The sequence below is a fragment of the Candoia aspera genome, chromosome 3, assembly GCF_035149785.1.
Source record: "Candoia aspera isolate rCanAsp1 chromosome 3, rCanAsp1.hap2, whole genome shotgun sequence".
In the NCBI taxonomy this organism is placed as follows: domain Eukaryota; kingdom Metazoa; phylum Chordata; class Lepidosauria; order Squamata; family Boidae; genus Candoia; species Candoia aspera.
The window spans coordinates 137,094,611-137,107,843 of record NC_086155.1 but is presented as its reverse complement, the minus strand read 5'-3'; the positions used below and the strand labels follow the sequence as shown (position 1 = coordinate 137,107,843).

The 13,233-nt window shown below is 39.8% G+C and overlaps 1 protein-coding gene across 1 annotated transcript in view; it reads left to right on the top strand.

Moving 5' to 3' along the window:
• The window catches only part of PXDC1 (PX domain containing 1), a 46,635-nt gene extending 38,595 nt beyond the window's left edge, over positions 1 to 8,040 (top strand). The window contains exon 5 of the mRNA XM_063298833.1: positions 6,080 to 8,040. Within this exon, the coding sequence (XP_063154903.1) occupies positions 6,080 to 6,197 (118 nt within the window). The 3' untranslated portion in view covers positions 6,198 to 8,040. The remainder of the gene's footprint in view (positions 1 to 6,079) is intronic.
• Positions 8,041 to 13,233: the final 5,193 nt, after the last annotated feature.

Below are 13,233 nucleotides of genomic sequence, written 5' to 3'. Positions count from 1 at the left end.
AAATTCTATCAGCCTATGTCCTGCTTTGTTTTGTTCACCCAGGCCATGCTTACCTGTAATTCCAGGTGTCATTTGACTGCCCACCTTAGCATTCCAGTCTCCCGTGATGAAAATAACATCTCTTTTAGGCGTGTTGTCCAGTAGGTGCTGCAGATCTCATAGAACTCCTCTACTTCAGCTTCTTCAGCATCTGTGGTTGGGGCGTATATTTGAATCACTGTGATGTTAGATGGCTTGCCCTGAATTCGAATTGAGATCATTCTATCATTTTTTGGATTGTATCCGAGCACTGCTTTAGCCACTTTACGATTAATTATGAAGGCTACTCCGTTTCTTCTGTGGTCCTCTTGTCCACAGTAGTAGATCTGGTGGTCATTTGATGTGAAGTGGCCCATTCCAGTCCATTTCAGTTCACTGACGCCCAGAATGTCTATCTTTAATCTTGACATCTCACCAATAACCACATCCAATTTGCCCTGGCTCATAGATCTTACATTCCAGGTTCCAATGGTGTGTTGATCCTTAGAACATCGGATTCGCCGTTCACCACCAGCACCGTCGGCCGCTAGCCATCCTTTCGGCTTTGAGCTAGCTGCGTCATCACGTCTGGGGCTAGTTGAACTCATCCTCTGTTCCTCCCCAGTAGCATTTTGACCATCTTCCGACCTGGGGGTCTCATCTTCCGATGGTATACCGACATATCTCTGGTTGTACTGATCCATTTAGTTTTCACGGCAAGAATACTGGGGTGGGTTGCGATTACCTTCCCCAGGGATTGCATTTAGTCTGACCTCTCTGTCATGACCTTCCTGTCTTGGGTGGTCCTTCACGGTTTAGCTCATGGCATCATTGAGGTGCTCCAGCTCCAGCACCACGACAAGGTAACGATCCTTTGCTGAAGTGGGGCAGAGTACTCAAATTTATATCCTTTTATCTAAAATGTAAACCTCAATTGTCCATGATTGAAATGGAGATCGGTTTTCTGTCTCACACATTCTCTCTGACATGTATTTATTTGGAAAACATTTAAAATACTGTTCTATAAAAAGACCCCAGCCCATGTTCAAAAATACTAAGGTTTCCTGAGAAACTGGTCATGGAGAGCCTCTGCCACAAATCCAAGTCAACAGACTATTCTGTAACCAGTTTGTGACATCAACCTGGGCATTTATGAGGCTATTACTTGATCCATTCAAAACAAGTTAACCAAGAGATGATGGCTTATATACCATTGTCAAGAAGTTATGTATTTGGATGAATTCACCCTGGAATAAAATGTTATCTATAGTGCAGTGTTTGTATTTCAGTGTTGCAAACGTCAGTGGCCAAAGAGATGCCATCTTTATTTTGAGAGGTAAAAAAATTGAAAATTTCATTGGGTTCTGCTAAATATAAAGACCTTTAAAGCAGCTGCCAAAAGCTTTCTGGAGTGAAATGGGAACATCTGGCTTCAATTATATGACTCATTGTTCAAGTGCTTTCTAGCTAACTTCTTTTCTTCATTCTTCACTCAAGTTCATAATAAAATGGAGCATCCTGACTTACAGATAAGTCCCTTGTCAGCGTGACCTGTAAATTAAAATGCATGTACTCAATCAGGATACAAGATTTATTTGTGATTCATCAATTGCATAATTTGAGGAAACTTTTGTGGATATGCAAAACTATGGCCTGTGCCCATTTGAAAGCGGCTTAAATCTAGTGAGTTACCATAATCAAAAGACTCGAGCAAAATGCCAAGGTAGTTTATGCTTAAACTCAGTTTTCACAGAGGACAAAGGGACAAAGAATGCTGCAAATGACCAACTAGCCCTGCTGAATGGTTGTTGTTGTTTATTCGTTTAGTTGCTTCCGACTCTTCGTGACTTCATGGACCAGCCCACGCCAGAGCTTCCTGTCAGTCGTCGACACCCCCAGCTCCCCCAGGGACAAGTTCGTCACCTCTAGAATATCATCCATCCATCTTGCCTTTGGTCGGCCCCTCTTCCTTTTGCCTTCCACTCTCCCTAGCATCAGCATCTTCTCCAGGGTGTCCTGTCTTCTCATTATGTGGCCAAAGTATTTCAGTTTTGCCTTTAATATTTCCTCAAGTGAGCAGTCTGGCTTTATTTCCTGGAGTATGGACTGGTTTGATCTTCTTGCAGTCCAAGGCACTCTCAGAATTTTCCTCCAACACCACAGTTCAAAAGCATCGATCTTCCTTCTCTCAGCCTTCCTTATGGTCCAGCTCTAACAGCCATATGTTACTACGGGGAACACCATTGCTTTAACTATGCGGACCTTTGTTGTCAGTGTGATGTCTCTGCTCTTAACTATTTTATCGAGATTTGTCATTGCTCTTCTCCCAAGGATTAAGCATCTTCTGATTTCCTGACTGCAGTCAGCATCTGCAGTAATCTTCGCACCTAGAAATACAAAGTCTTTCACTGCTTCTACATTTTCTCCCTCTATTTGCCAGTTATCAATCAAGCTGGTTGCCATAATCTTGGTTTTGTTGAGGTTTAGCTGCAAGCCAGCTTTTGCACTTTCTTCTTTCACCTTCATCATAAGGCTCCTCAGTTCCTCTTCGCTTTCAGCCATCAAAGTAGTATCATCTGCATATCTGAGATTGTTAATGTTTCTTCCAGAGATTTTAACTCCAGCCTTGGATTCCTCAAGCCCAGCTTGTCGCATGATGTGTTCTGCATACAAGGTGAGAGTATACAGCCCTGCCATACTCCTTTCCCAATCTTAAACCAGTCCGTTGTTCCGTGGTCTGTTCTTACTGTTGCTACTTGGTCGTTATACAGATTCCTCAGGAGGCAGACAAGATGACTCGGTATCCCCATACCACTAAGAACTTGCCACAATTTGTTATGGTCCACACAGTCAAAGGCTTTAGAATAGTCAATAAAACAGAAATAGATGTTTTTCTGAAACTCCCTGGCTTTTTCCATTATCCAGCGGATATTGGCAATTTGGTCTCTAGTTCCTCTGCCTTTTCTAAACCCAGCTTGTAAATCTGGCAATTCTCGCTCCATGAACTGCTGAAGTCTACCTTGCAGGATCTTGAGCATTACCTTACTGGCATGTGAAATGAGTGCCACTGTTCGATAGTTTGAACATCCTTTAGTGTTTCCCTTTTTTGGTATGGGGATATAAGTTGATTTTTTCTAATCTGATGGCCATTCTTGTGTTTTCCAAATTTGCTGGCATATAGCATGCATTACCTTGACAGCATCATCTTGTAAGATTTTGAACAGTTCAGCTGGGATGTCATCATCTCCTGCTGCCTTCTTATTAGCAATGCTTCTTAAGGCCCACTCAACCTCACACTTCAGGATGTCTGGCTCTAGCTCACTGACCACACCATCAAAGCTATCCCCGATATTGTTATCCTTCCTATACAGGTCTTCTGTATATTCTTGCCACCTTTTCTTGATCTCTTCTTCTTCTGTTAGGTCCTTGCCATCTTTGTTTTTGATCATACCCATTTTTGCCTGGAATTTACCTCCGATGTTTCTAATTTTCTGGAAGAGGTCTCTTGTCCTTCCTATTCTATTGTCTTCTTCCACTTCCGCGCATTGCTTGTTTAAAAATAATTCCTTATCTCTTCTGGCTAACCTCTGGAATTTTGCATTTAATTGGGCATATCTCCCCCTATCACTGTTGCCTTTTGCTTTCCTTCTTTCTTGGGCTACTTCTAGTGTCTCAGCAGACAGCCATTTTGCCTTCTTGGTTTTCTCTTTCTTTGGGATGTATTTTGTTGCTGCCTCCTGAACAATGCTGCCAACTTCTGTCCAGAGTTCTTCCGGGACCCTATCTACTAAGTCCAGTCCCTTAAATCTATTCTTCACCTCCTCTGCATATTCCTTAGGAATATTAGTGAGCTCATATCTAGCTGATCTGTGGGTCTTCCCTAATCTCTTTAGTCTGATCCTAAATTGTGCAAGAAGAAGTTCGTGATCTGAACTACAGTCAGCTCCAGGCCTTGTTTTTACCGACTGTACAGATGTCCGCCACCTTTGGCTGCAAAGGATGTAATCAATCTGATTTCGGTGTTGTCCATCTGGTGAAGTCCATGTATAAAGCCGTCTCTTAGGTTGCTGGAAGAGAGTGTTTGTTATGCAGAGTGAATTGTCTTGGCAAAATTCTATCAGCCTATGTCCTGCTTCATTTTGTTCTCCCAGGCCATACTTACCTATAATTCGAGGTGTCATTTGACTGCCCACCTTAGCATTCCAGTCTCCTGTGATGAAAATAACATCTCTTTGAGGCGTGTTGTCCAGAAGGTGCTGCAGATCCTCATAGAACTGCTCTACTTCAGCTTCTTCAGCATTTGTGGTTGGGGCGTATATTTGGATCACTGTGATGTTAGATGGCTTGCCCTGAATTCGAATTGAGATCATTCTGTCATTTTTTGGATTGTATCCAAGCACTGCTTTAGCCACTTTACTATTAATTATGAAGGCTACTCCGTTTCTTCTGTGGTTCTCTTGTCCACAGTATTAGATCTGGTGGTCATTTGATGTGAAGTGGCCCATTCCAGTCCATTTCAGTTCACTGACGCCCAAAATCTCTATCTTTAATCTTGACATCTCACCAATAACCACATCCAATTTGCCCTGGCTCAAAAATCTTACATTCCAGGTTCCAATGGTGTGTTGATCCTTAGAACACCGGATTCGCCGTTCACCAGCAGCACCGTCGGCCGCTAGCCGTCCTTTCGGCTTTGAGCTAGCTGCGTCATCACGTCTGGGGCTAGTCATCCTCTGTTCCTCCCCAGTAGCATTTTGACCATCTTCCGACCTGGGGGTCTCATCTTCCGATGGTATACTGACATATCTCTGGTTGTACTGATCCATTTAGTTTTCACGGCAAGAATACTGGGGTGGGTTGCGATTACCTTCCCCAGGGATTGCATTTAGTCTGACCTCTCTGTCATGAGCTTGCCGTCTTGGGTGGCCCTTCACGGTTTAGCTCATGGCATCATTGAGGTGCTCCAGCTCCAGCACCACGACAAGGTAACGATCCTTTGCTGAAGTGCTGAATGATAAGAGTAGACTAAAGGCTTTTATGAGTGCACTTGGTGGGTTCCATCCCTTCCCTGAAGAGTGGAGTCTTAAAGAGGAAACTTTTTGGTTTGAAGTGTATCACTCCCATTCCTTTTCAATTATTTATTCTAGGTTTTTGCTAGCTGACATAGGGCATTGTGTTTGTGCCATGGATAGGGGAATCAGTTTTCCTGGCTTGGTGATTACAGGTGCCAGATCTTGACTCTGAGCAACGTGATTCAGGAATCCCTGATTAAGTGGGCTTGGGTTATACCATAGATTTAGCTATGTGGTTGTAGCTTTCTGGTTGACTGTCTTTGTTGCTCTTGGTCATCTCATAGACCCAGTTCGTCTCCTTCTCTTAGGAAGAGCCCACTTTGCTGCTTAGAATTGGAATCCTGATAAATCTTTTGGAAAGGATAGAAAGAAAGAAAGGCATCATTCAAATCAGGCAGGAAACAAGAGACAGAGCAGACAGCAAAGGTCAGGGAGACTGATGTGCATTCAAGATCAAGATGTTCAGATTCCATAGGCATGCGGCATCTATGCAGGTTCTCTTGTAGATTTTTCAGACCAGGGAATCTCTCAAAGAGAGATGTAATGGCAGTTACATTTGATCAGTCAGTCCCCTATTGGTTCCCCAGATGATTTGATCTGGTTTGGCTAATGAATTGTAGTACCTGCCTCTGGCCGTTATTTTGGTGGTGTTACAACATAGAAAGACCGACAGGAAGCTCTGGCGTGGGCTGGTCCATGAAGTCACGAAGAGTCGGAAGCGACTGAATGAATAAACAACAACAACAAACAACATAGAAAACATAGACCAGTATCTCCTTTTCTGTCAGGGTTGCCTTGGGGTGATCATAATAATATGCTGGGACAGCAGTGCCAGAGTCCCTGATTTGTATCCCCAGGTGTCTTATGGTATGTGATTTTTCTGCCTCTTCGAGATGTTTTATTCTATGCTGATAAACCAGGAAGAGTTTATCTTTATTGTATCATATGTCTTGGTATGAATGACAGTTCTTTGTTTTATCCATTTCTAGGTTTGAGAATGTTAGTGAATTTACCTCTGAGCTGCAGGACACTGATGACCCAGCAGCTTACGTCACCAACTTGTCATACTATCATCTGGTTCCATTTGAAACAGATATTTTGGACTAAGACTGTCAAAAAGACTTCACGGCTGACATCAGGCAACCGTCTTTTCTTGAGACATTCAGTGCCCCGTAGTCTTGCGCTGATCATGCCTACTACAGGTATATCATGCAAGGCAGAAAAGGATTCCTACAAACGTATATCTTGAAGCTGATATCATTGTTTGATTCTTCACTGTGGCTCCCTGGGGCAACTTGCAAGAATGCCGTTCTCTAGTGGAGAAATAAATTTTTATTTTGCCAAAAAGAATGAAACAAGGACATCTAAAGCTAAGTTGACTCAAGGAAATACATGGTGCAGTGGCTGTCACACACTGATAGAACTTTGATGATACCAAAAAGGAGACAAAGCACCAGTGGTACTAAGAGTTACAGTGAAATTTGTGAAGAGCTTCCATTTCCTCCTCTATCAAGCTGTCTTTAACCCCTCCCAACATTTTAAACTTTTTAATTGAAAGATTCATTATGATCAGACACTAGGAATATTTTTCGTTTCTCATGACAGCTTATACGAAATGTCTAGTAATTTGTTCACAGAGAGTTTCCAGAGTAAATGATGCCTTATGTCATGTGTGCCTACAAGAAATAAGCTCATGAATTGAGTGCATAGTTTAACTTATTTGAAGCCAGGGATTTTATTTAGTCATCTGAGCACCTATCATTGTCTCCTGAAATAATAACAAAAGAGTAAATAAGCAAGTTGTAGCTCAAGGAGAAAGGGAAATACTCATGAGTTTTAAATGGTCCATCTGAACGTTTTTTTCCCCCTAGGAATCCTCCTAATGATTTTTTTTTCTTTTTCTTTTTTTGTCCAGAATAGGAACACTTTGCAATTCTCAGTATTAGTGTTTACACAAGTGGGGTACCTTTCTTCCTGTCACTTAACTTTCCATGGACTAGAACATGTGATTTCCATGGTGAATAACCTTCAGTGCTTCCCCTTTTAATATAAATAACAACATGGGAACATGGAGTGGAGTTCACAGTTTGGTGGGGCAGATTCGTGTTATCAAATAGGTTTAATGTTATGAACACGGCCAGAATTATGTGCCACAGAAATATTGCTTTCCGTGGTAAATCAGTGGCAAGTGCAGCATGATCTTCAGCCCAGAGATAAATTAGGTGATTTTACAAAGCAAAACTTGAGTACTAGTGGAAGGAGAGAATATCTCCTTCCACTAATAATAGGAATACAACCTATTATTCATACTATTCACTCAGCAGTAAGCTTAAAATAGTTACTACAGCTCTCATTCTTTGAAAGTTACCACACTGTTCTATTTAAGCACCAACCTTCCTCCCCAGCTTATCTTCTGCAGTAACTGAACAAGCACTCTTTTTCCTGTAATAGCAGCACAGGAGGGTGAAGGTCTACAGTATCAACACGTTGGAGTGACAGGAGATGCAGCCTTTAGTGAACCTCTGTGCTCATTTGTTAAGAATACAAGCACTCCCCAAAGGTTCATGTTCCCTGTAGTTCTCTGGAACTGTTATTCTGTATGTAGAGTTAGGGAACAGTGAATTATTGATGCCAAACTGTGGTTTACAAAGATTGGGAAATGACCGTGTAGGTAGTATTAAACCAATACATGCTTGTAATGTAGATTAATGTCCATAATGTAATGGAAATAAGTACATTCTGTTAGTTATTCTGTTTTTCCCTTCTTGGCTGTGAAGGATATGGTACATCTTCCCCATCTCTAAAGCTTTTCAGAATCTTTTGTATAATAATTGTAAAGCAACATTTTCAAATGTAAATATTAATAAGTTATTGAAAACCCTAACTCTTTTACAAAATCTGTTTCCACTATATTTTAATGAAATAAAAGCATTACTCATCTTCAATGTAACATTTGCAATTGAACATGATTTTTTTTTAATTGTGCAAAGGCTCCTTATTGGCCTTTTTTGTTCAGTTTTCCCAGATATTGTTGTCTATAAATCTCACCATCTCTAGAGGTCAGGGATTATGGGATTGTAGTCTAATAACATCTGGGGACACAAAGCTGATACAAGTCTATCTAGTATTTTCTTTAATTCTGATTGTCACAGGAAGGTGGTATCTTTCTCAGCCCCTTTATCTGATGCATTTTCAGTGGAAATGCAAAAGATGTAACTGAGTTATGAATCCTAAAATGAATTCTGGGCATATTTACATTAACCTTCCTTTCAAAAGTCAAGGTGATATACATCTCATACACAATGCAGCTGAAAATTTAAATTCATGTCATAAAACTCCTAGTTGACTAGGAACTACTGCCTGTTTCTCTCCAGCCTACTTAACGGTATATCATAAGGGTTTTGGAACCTCCACAGGTGGCATGGTCCAGAAGCTAAGCAGGGTTAGGTCTGGTTGCTACTTGGATGGAAGACCTCCAGGGAACAATAGTGCTATACACTAGAATAATTTAATGGCAAACCCTTTCTGTTTTACTACCAAGAAAACAACACAAAACATTTCCTGGAGAAGAGCTTGATGGGAAGGAGACTTTACTTTATATGTGATTTGGGGGAAAGTATGTCAAAAATGATTCTTCAGAATCTAATACTTTTTTTCTTTTAAATTAACTTTTATTGAAGTTTTTTACAAAGTAAAAATGATATAAATTAAAAAAAAAGAAAGTAAAGTAGAACAAAAGTGGTAAGTAACTAGAAAAGAAATGAAAGAAAAAACAAAAAGGAAGAAAAAGATACAAACAAGTGGTTTCTCATCTTCTTTACAGCAGTTATAAATGCATTTATATTTTATCCACTCTCTTAAGGTTACATCATCGCTCCCTCCTTTCCATATTCTACCCTTTCTAATCATCAAACCCATAAATCATAAGTTCATTTTTTTCCGTTTTCAGCAAAAAGTCCATAAGGGGTTTTCAGTCACTAACAAATGTTGTTATTGCCTTTGCCCTAATCAAGTCAATTTTGCTATGTCTGGAAAATTCTGACATCTTCACCAACCATTCCTCCATTGTGGGTATTTCAGAGTCTTTCTGTCTTTGTGCATATAATAATCTCACTGCAGCTACCATGTACAAAAACAATGATCCATAAGTCTTTTCTAGTTGTCTGTCCATTAGTCCCAGCAAGAAAAGTTCGGGTTTCAGTTGAATATTAACCCTTAGAATTCATTGTATCACTGTTTGTATTTGAATCCAAAATTTCCTAGCCTTTTTAACAAGTCCACAAAGCACGATAAAATGACTCTTCATGTTTTCCACATTTCCAACGTAAATTTGAAGCACCTCTGTAGATTCTAGAAAGTTTTTCTGGTGTCATATACCAACAGTACCTCATTTTGTAAAAATTCTCTTTCAAATTATAATGTGAATTTCAGTCCTTTCAGCCACATATTTTCCCATTGATCCATCTGTATGTTATAACCAAATTTCTTAGCCCATTTTATCATGCACTCTTTAACTTGTTCTTCCATTTCAAATTTCAGTAAAAGCTTATACATTTTAGCAATTGATATGTTCATCATTTGCACATAATTCAGTTTCAAATTCTGTCTTGTTTAGTTCAATTCCAAATGTTCTTTTGTCTACTTTAAATCTTTCTCTTAGCTGTACATATGAAAACCATTGGAAACTAAATTGATCTTTTGACTTCATCTTATATTCTCCATGTTCTTGTTCTAACTACTCTTGGTATGTCAATCATTTCTGTTTGCCCACTGTTTCTTTTCTATAAAATGCTTCTTGTGCTGAGATCCACAAAGGCATTCCAACACCTCTTTTCTGAGTACTACTACAGTATTCAGAACATACTACAGTTCTCTTGTGTGTGTTTCCCCCCACCCTTAACTTGTTTAGTCAATGGTACAGTACATGTAATTAATCCCCAAGAGAAAATAGTAACTCCTGTTCCTAGTGCTGAATAATTCTGCCATCAATGAAGCATCCTAGGAATTGCCTGAGTTCTTGGGAGATTAAATCCAACCTAAAGCTCTTTCTATAGTAAAGTAGCTGATAAGAACCTTATATTGCCAGTCATTTATATACATTACAATTTATTTCTGCCCAACGCATTTTGTAACTCAGTTCTTCTTGAGCAAATGATCAAAAAGCAAATGGATCAATCAATTTCAGCAAAGAAGAATGCCAAAGAGTACTTTTCATGAGAATAGGAGCCAATTGCCTCTGAAGAAGTAATTTAGTTCTGAATTTATATGACAGAAATAAATTTGATACCAATACCTTCCTTTTATTCGTAAAAAAAGATTCTCTGTTGCTCATTCCTGCATTCAGTGCTCCCCACTTTTCACTTTATCCTATCCTTTTTAGTCTTAAAACTTAAATATATGGATAATTAGCATAATTCTAATATTTTCAGCTATACATGCTAGCTGAATATTTTGTGATTTGCTTAGGTTGATTATGAAATTAGGGACCAAAACATGTTCCCATGATTTCACATTATCAGAGGAAAAAAATGTCTCATTGATCTACTTCAGTCATTTTTATTAAGAATTTATTTTATACAGAATGCCAGATCTAATGTGCTTATTTTTTGGACAGCGATTTGTTCAAAGTTCAAAGCTCAGACAGAACTGAATCTTGGAACTGAATGTTTCAGGTCCTGGAGTGTCAATGGAGGTGACAAAAAGTGGAAAAATCCCTTCAGCTTTTGTTTGTGGCTGGCCTTCTATTAGAAATACAACACCTGGAATATGTGTGCCTTTTTTGTTTCAGCAAAGTAGGAATTCTATATCCAACCTTCATGCTCAAGATCAGCCAAGTACATTGGCTGCCAAGCTTATTTTAAAAGGCTTTCTGTAGATGAAGCCAGTAATGCAATAGTTAAATCACCCTATTAAAAACAGCTACTATACTTAAATTCTTAACATGAACTGTCATAACTTTTCTCTTGCTCATCTTAAAATTCCTACTTTTTTTTATCATGGTCTCTCTGTGTTGTCATTTTGTGTAAGTCCCTTGAGTGAGCCCCCTGCCCCCCCGGTCAAATTCCATTTCCATTTTCAAACTCAAATGCATTTCCTTTGCAGTGTACATCAATCAATATATTCCCCAGCGCTTGGCAGCTTGGCATAACCAGCAGGTAGATGTATATAACTCCTTGACGTCATATTTTAAAATTGCTGCCTTCGCTTTCTGTTTCCAAGAAGGTTCTCAAAAGATGAAATGAGCGGTGGTGGATGATGTGATTGCATTCTGTAGTGGATGACAGCATGAAGCTGTAGTATCCTGGATATAAATGGTCTGCTTTTGCCTCATTGAAATGGCCCTGGTATGGAAGCAGGGGCATTGCCATTAATACCACTGCCACTTCACAGCATATGTTTCCTCCGAAAACAAAACTATCAGCACAAAAGCCTTTTCTGGAGTATGAATCATTGCCTCCCTACAGGATAAATTTCAACTGATTTACAAAGACACATGCACCACTGCCTGTAATGAATGTATTTTCCATCTAAAATTGCCAAATAATTCCTACAGTGTGCTCACTAACGTATTCCTGTCTGTAAAGAAAAACACCAGGAGGATGTGAACTTCCTTTCCGTTCTTCCTTTTTGCTTGATGGTAGAATTCCATCCAATGAACAAAGGAACATGTTGAGATTAATGGTTCTAAGCAGTCGGAAAACATTGAGTAGCCATGTCTTCTGCTTTACAGAGGGAAATTTTTAACTGGCAATTAAATTTCTAAATTTGCATCTATGTCTGTCCACCTATCAATGTCATACATTTTTTTTTACTCTGCAAGGAACTATTGCTTCATACGGTTAGCTACTACTATAGGATTCTTGCCCCCCTTTTTTGGGGGGGGGGTGATGCATATCCTCTTTGGTGATACCATCCTAAGTGGAAATTACATCTTTGCTAAATGTTAGAATGTGAATACTTCTGTAGGCTTTAGTTTCTTGGATCAAGCTCCTCCATTTTCAAATTGGGACAAGTGTGGAAATAAAGTTCTTCCTGTTGTGATTGCAGAGGAACCCAGGATCAACACTGCTGCTCCTTAGTCCTGTAATACACTTACTCCTTAAATAAAAGGGAGAAGATGGGAAAATAAATATGACCTGATGTTGCTATTAGATATGGGGGTAAAAGGGAGGGAGCCAGGGAGGAAGTAGGTGAAGATACAGGGGAAAGAACTGATGGGGAAGAGGCCATAACTGAGTAAACCAATGTTGAGCATCATCTTTCAGTGTTTCCCAATTTTGCTCCATGGGGAGTTGCTCATAAAGACAGCTAGGTAAGAGTAATGCATTCTTCCTTCCATGTCCCATTTGAAATGTGCCACAAGGGCAGCAGGACCATGATGCAACAAGGGGAGCCAACCCAACCTTGAATAGCTATGGGGTACCTCCAAGTTGCCTGCTTTGTTTACCACTAGAAACAGGAAGGCTTGATCAAATTGCATTGAAGATGGGGCTACTTGGCCTTTCCTTTTTTTTATCACCTTGAGACCAGCTCCTATTACCTAATTAAGTGGAAAATTCTCCAGGTTATGCATTCACTAAAAGCAATAGGCAAATATCCCACCTTGATACTTTTCTGGATGGCCCTGAAGACATGGTTTTGTCAACAGGCCTAGGGACCCCAGGTTAATACAGAGCCAATCAACTGGCTGATTTTATTGTGTTTGTAGCTGCCTTGGGGGGGCGGAGGGTTGATGGGTTTTTGTATTGTAGATTTTAATTCTGCAAGCTGCCCCAAGTCACCATGTATGAGTTGGACGGCTATATAAATGTGTTCAATAAATAATAAAATAAATAAATTTCAGAGGTGGAATGGAACAGCAACTAAAATGCCAAACCCAGCAGAAATTGTGTACAGGGAGATCTGTAATTCTATACTTAAAAAGTCTTTGAATATAATTGGAATTGCTGCACAAATGAGATCCCTGATCATGGATATACAGAGTGTGCCTTATGCTGTACATTAGGACTGTGCAGTGTTTCAGGTTCAAATGCAAAAAGTTGTGTTGGAACACATGGGGATGCACTTGTAACAGGAGCCAACAATTCTGTCTTTTTTCCTGGGAACATACTGCAGCTGCAGAGGACAGCTGTGTGATCCCAGC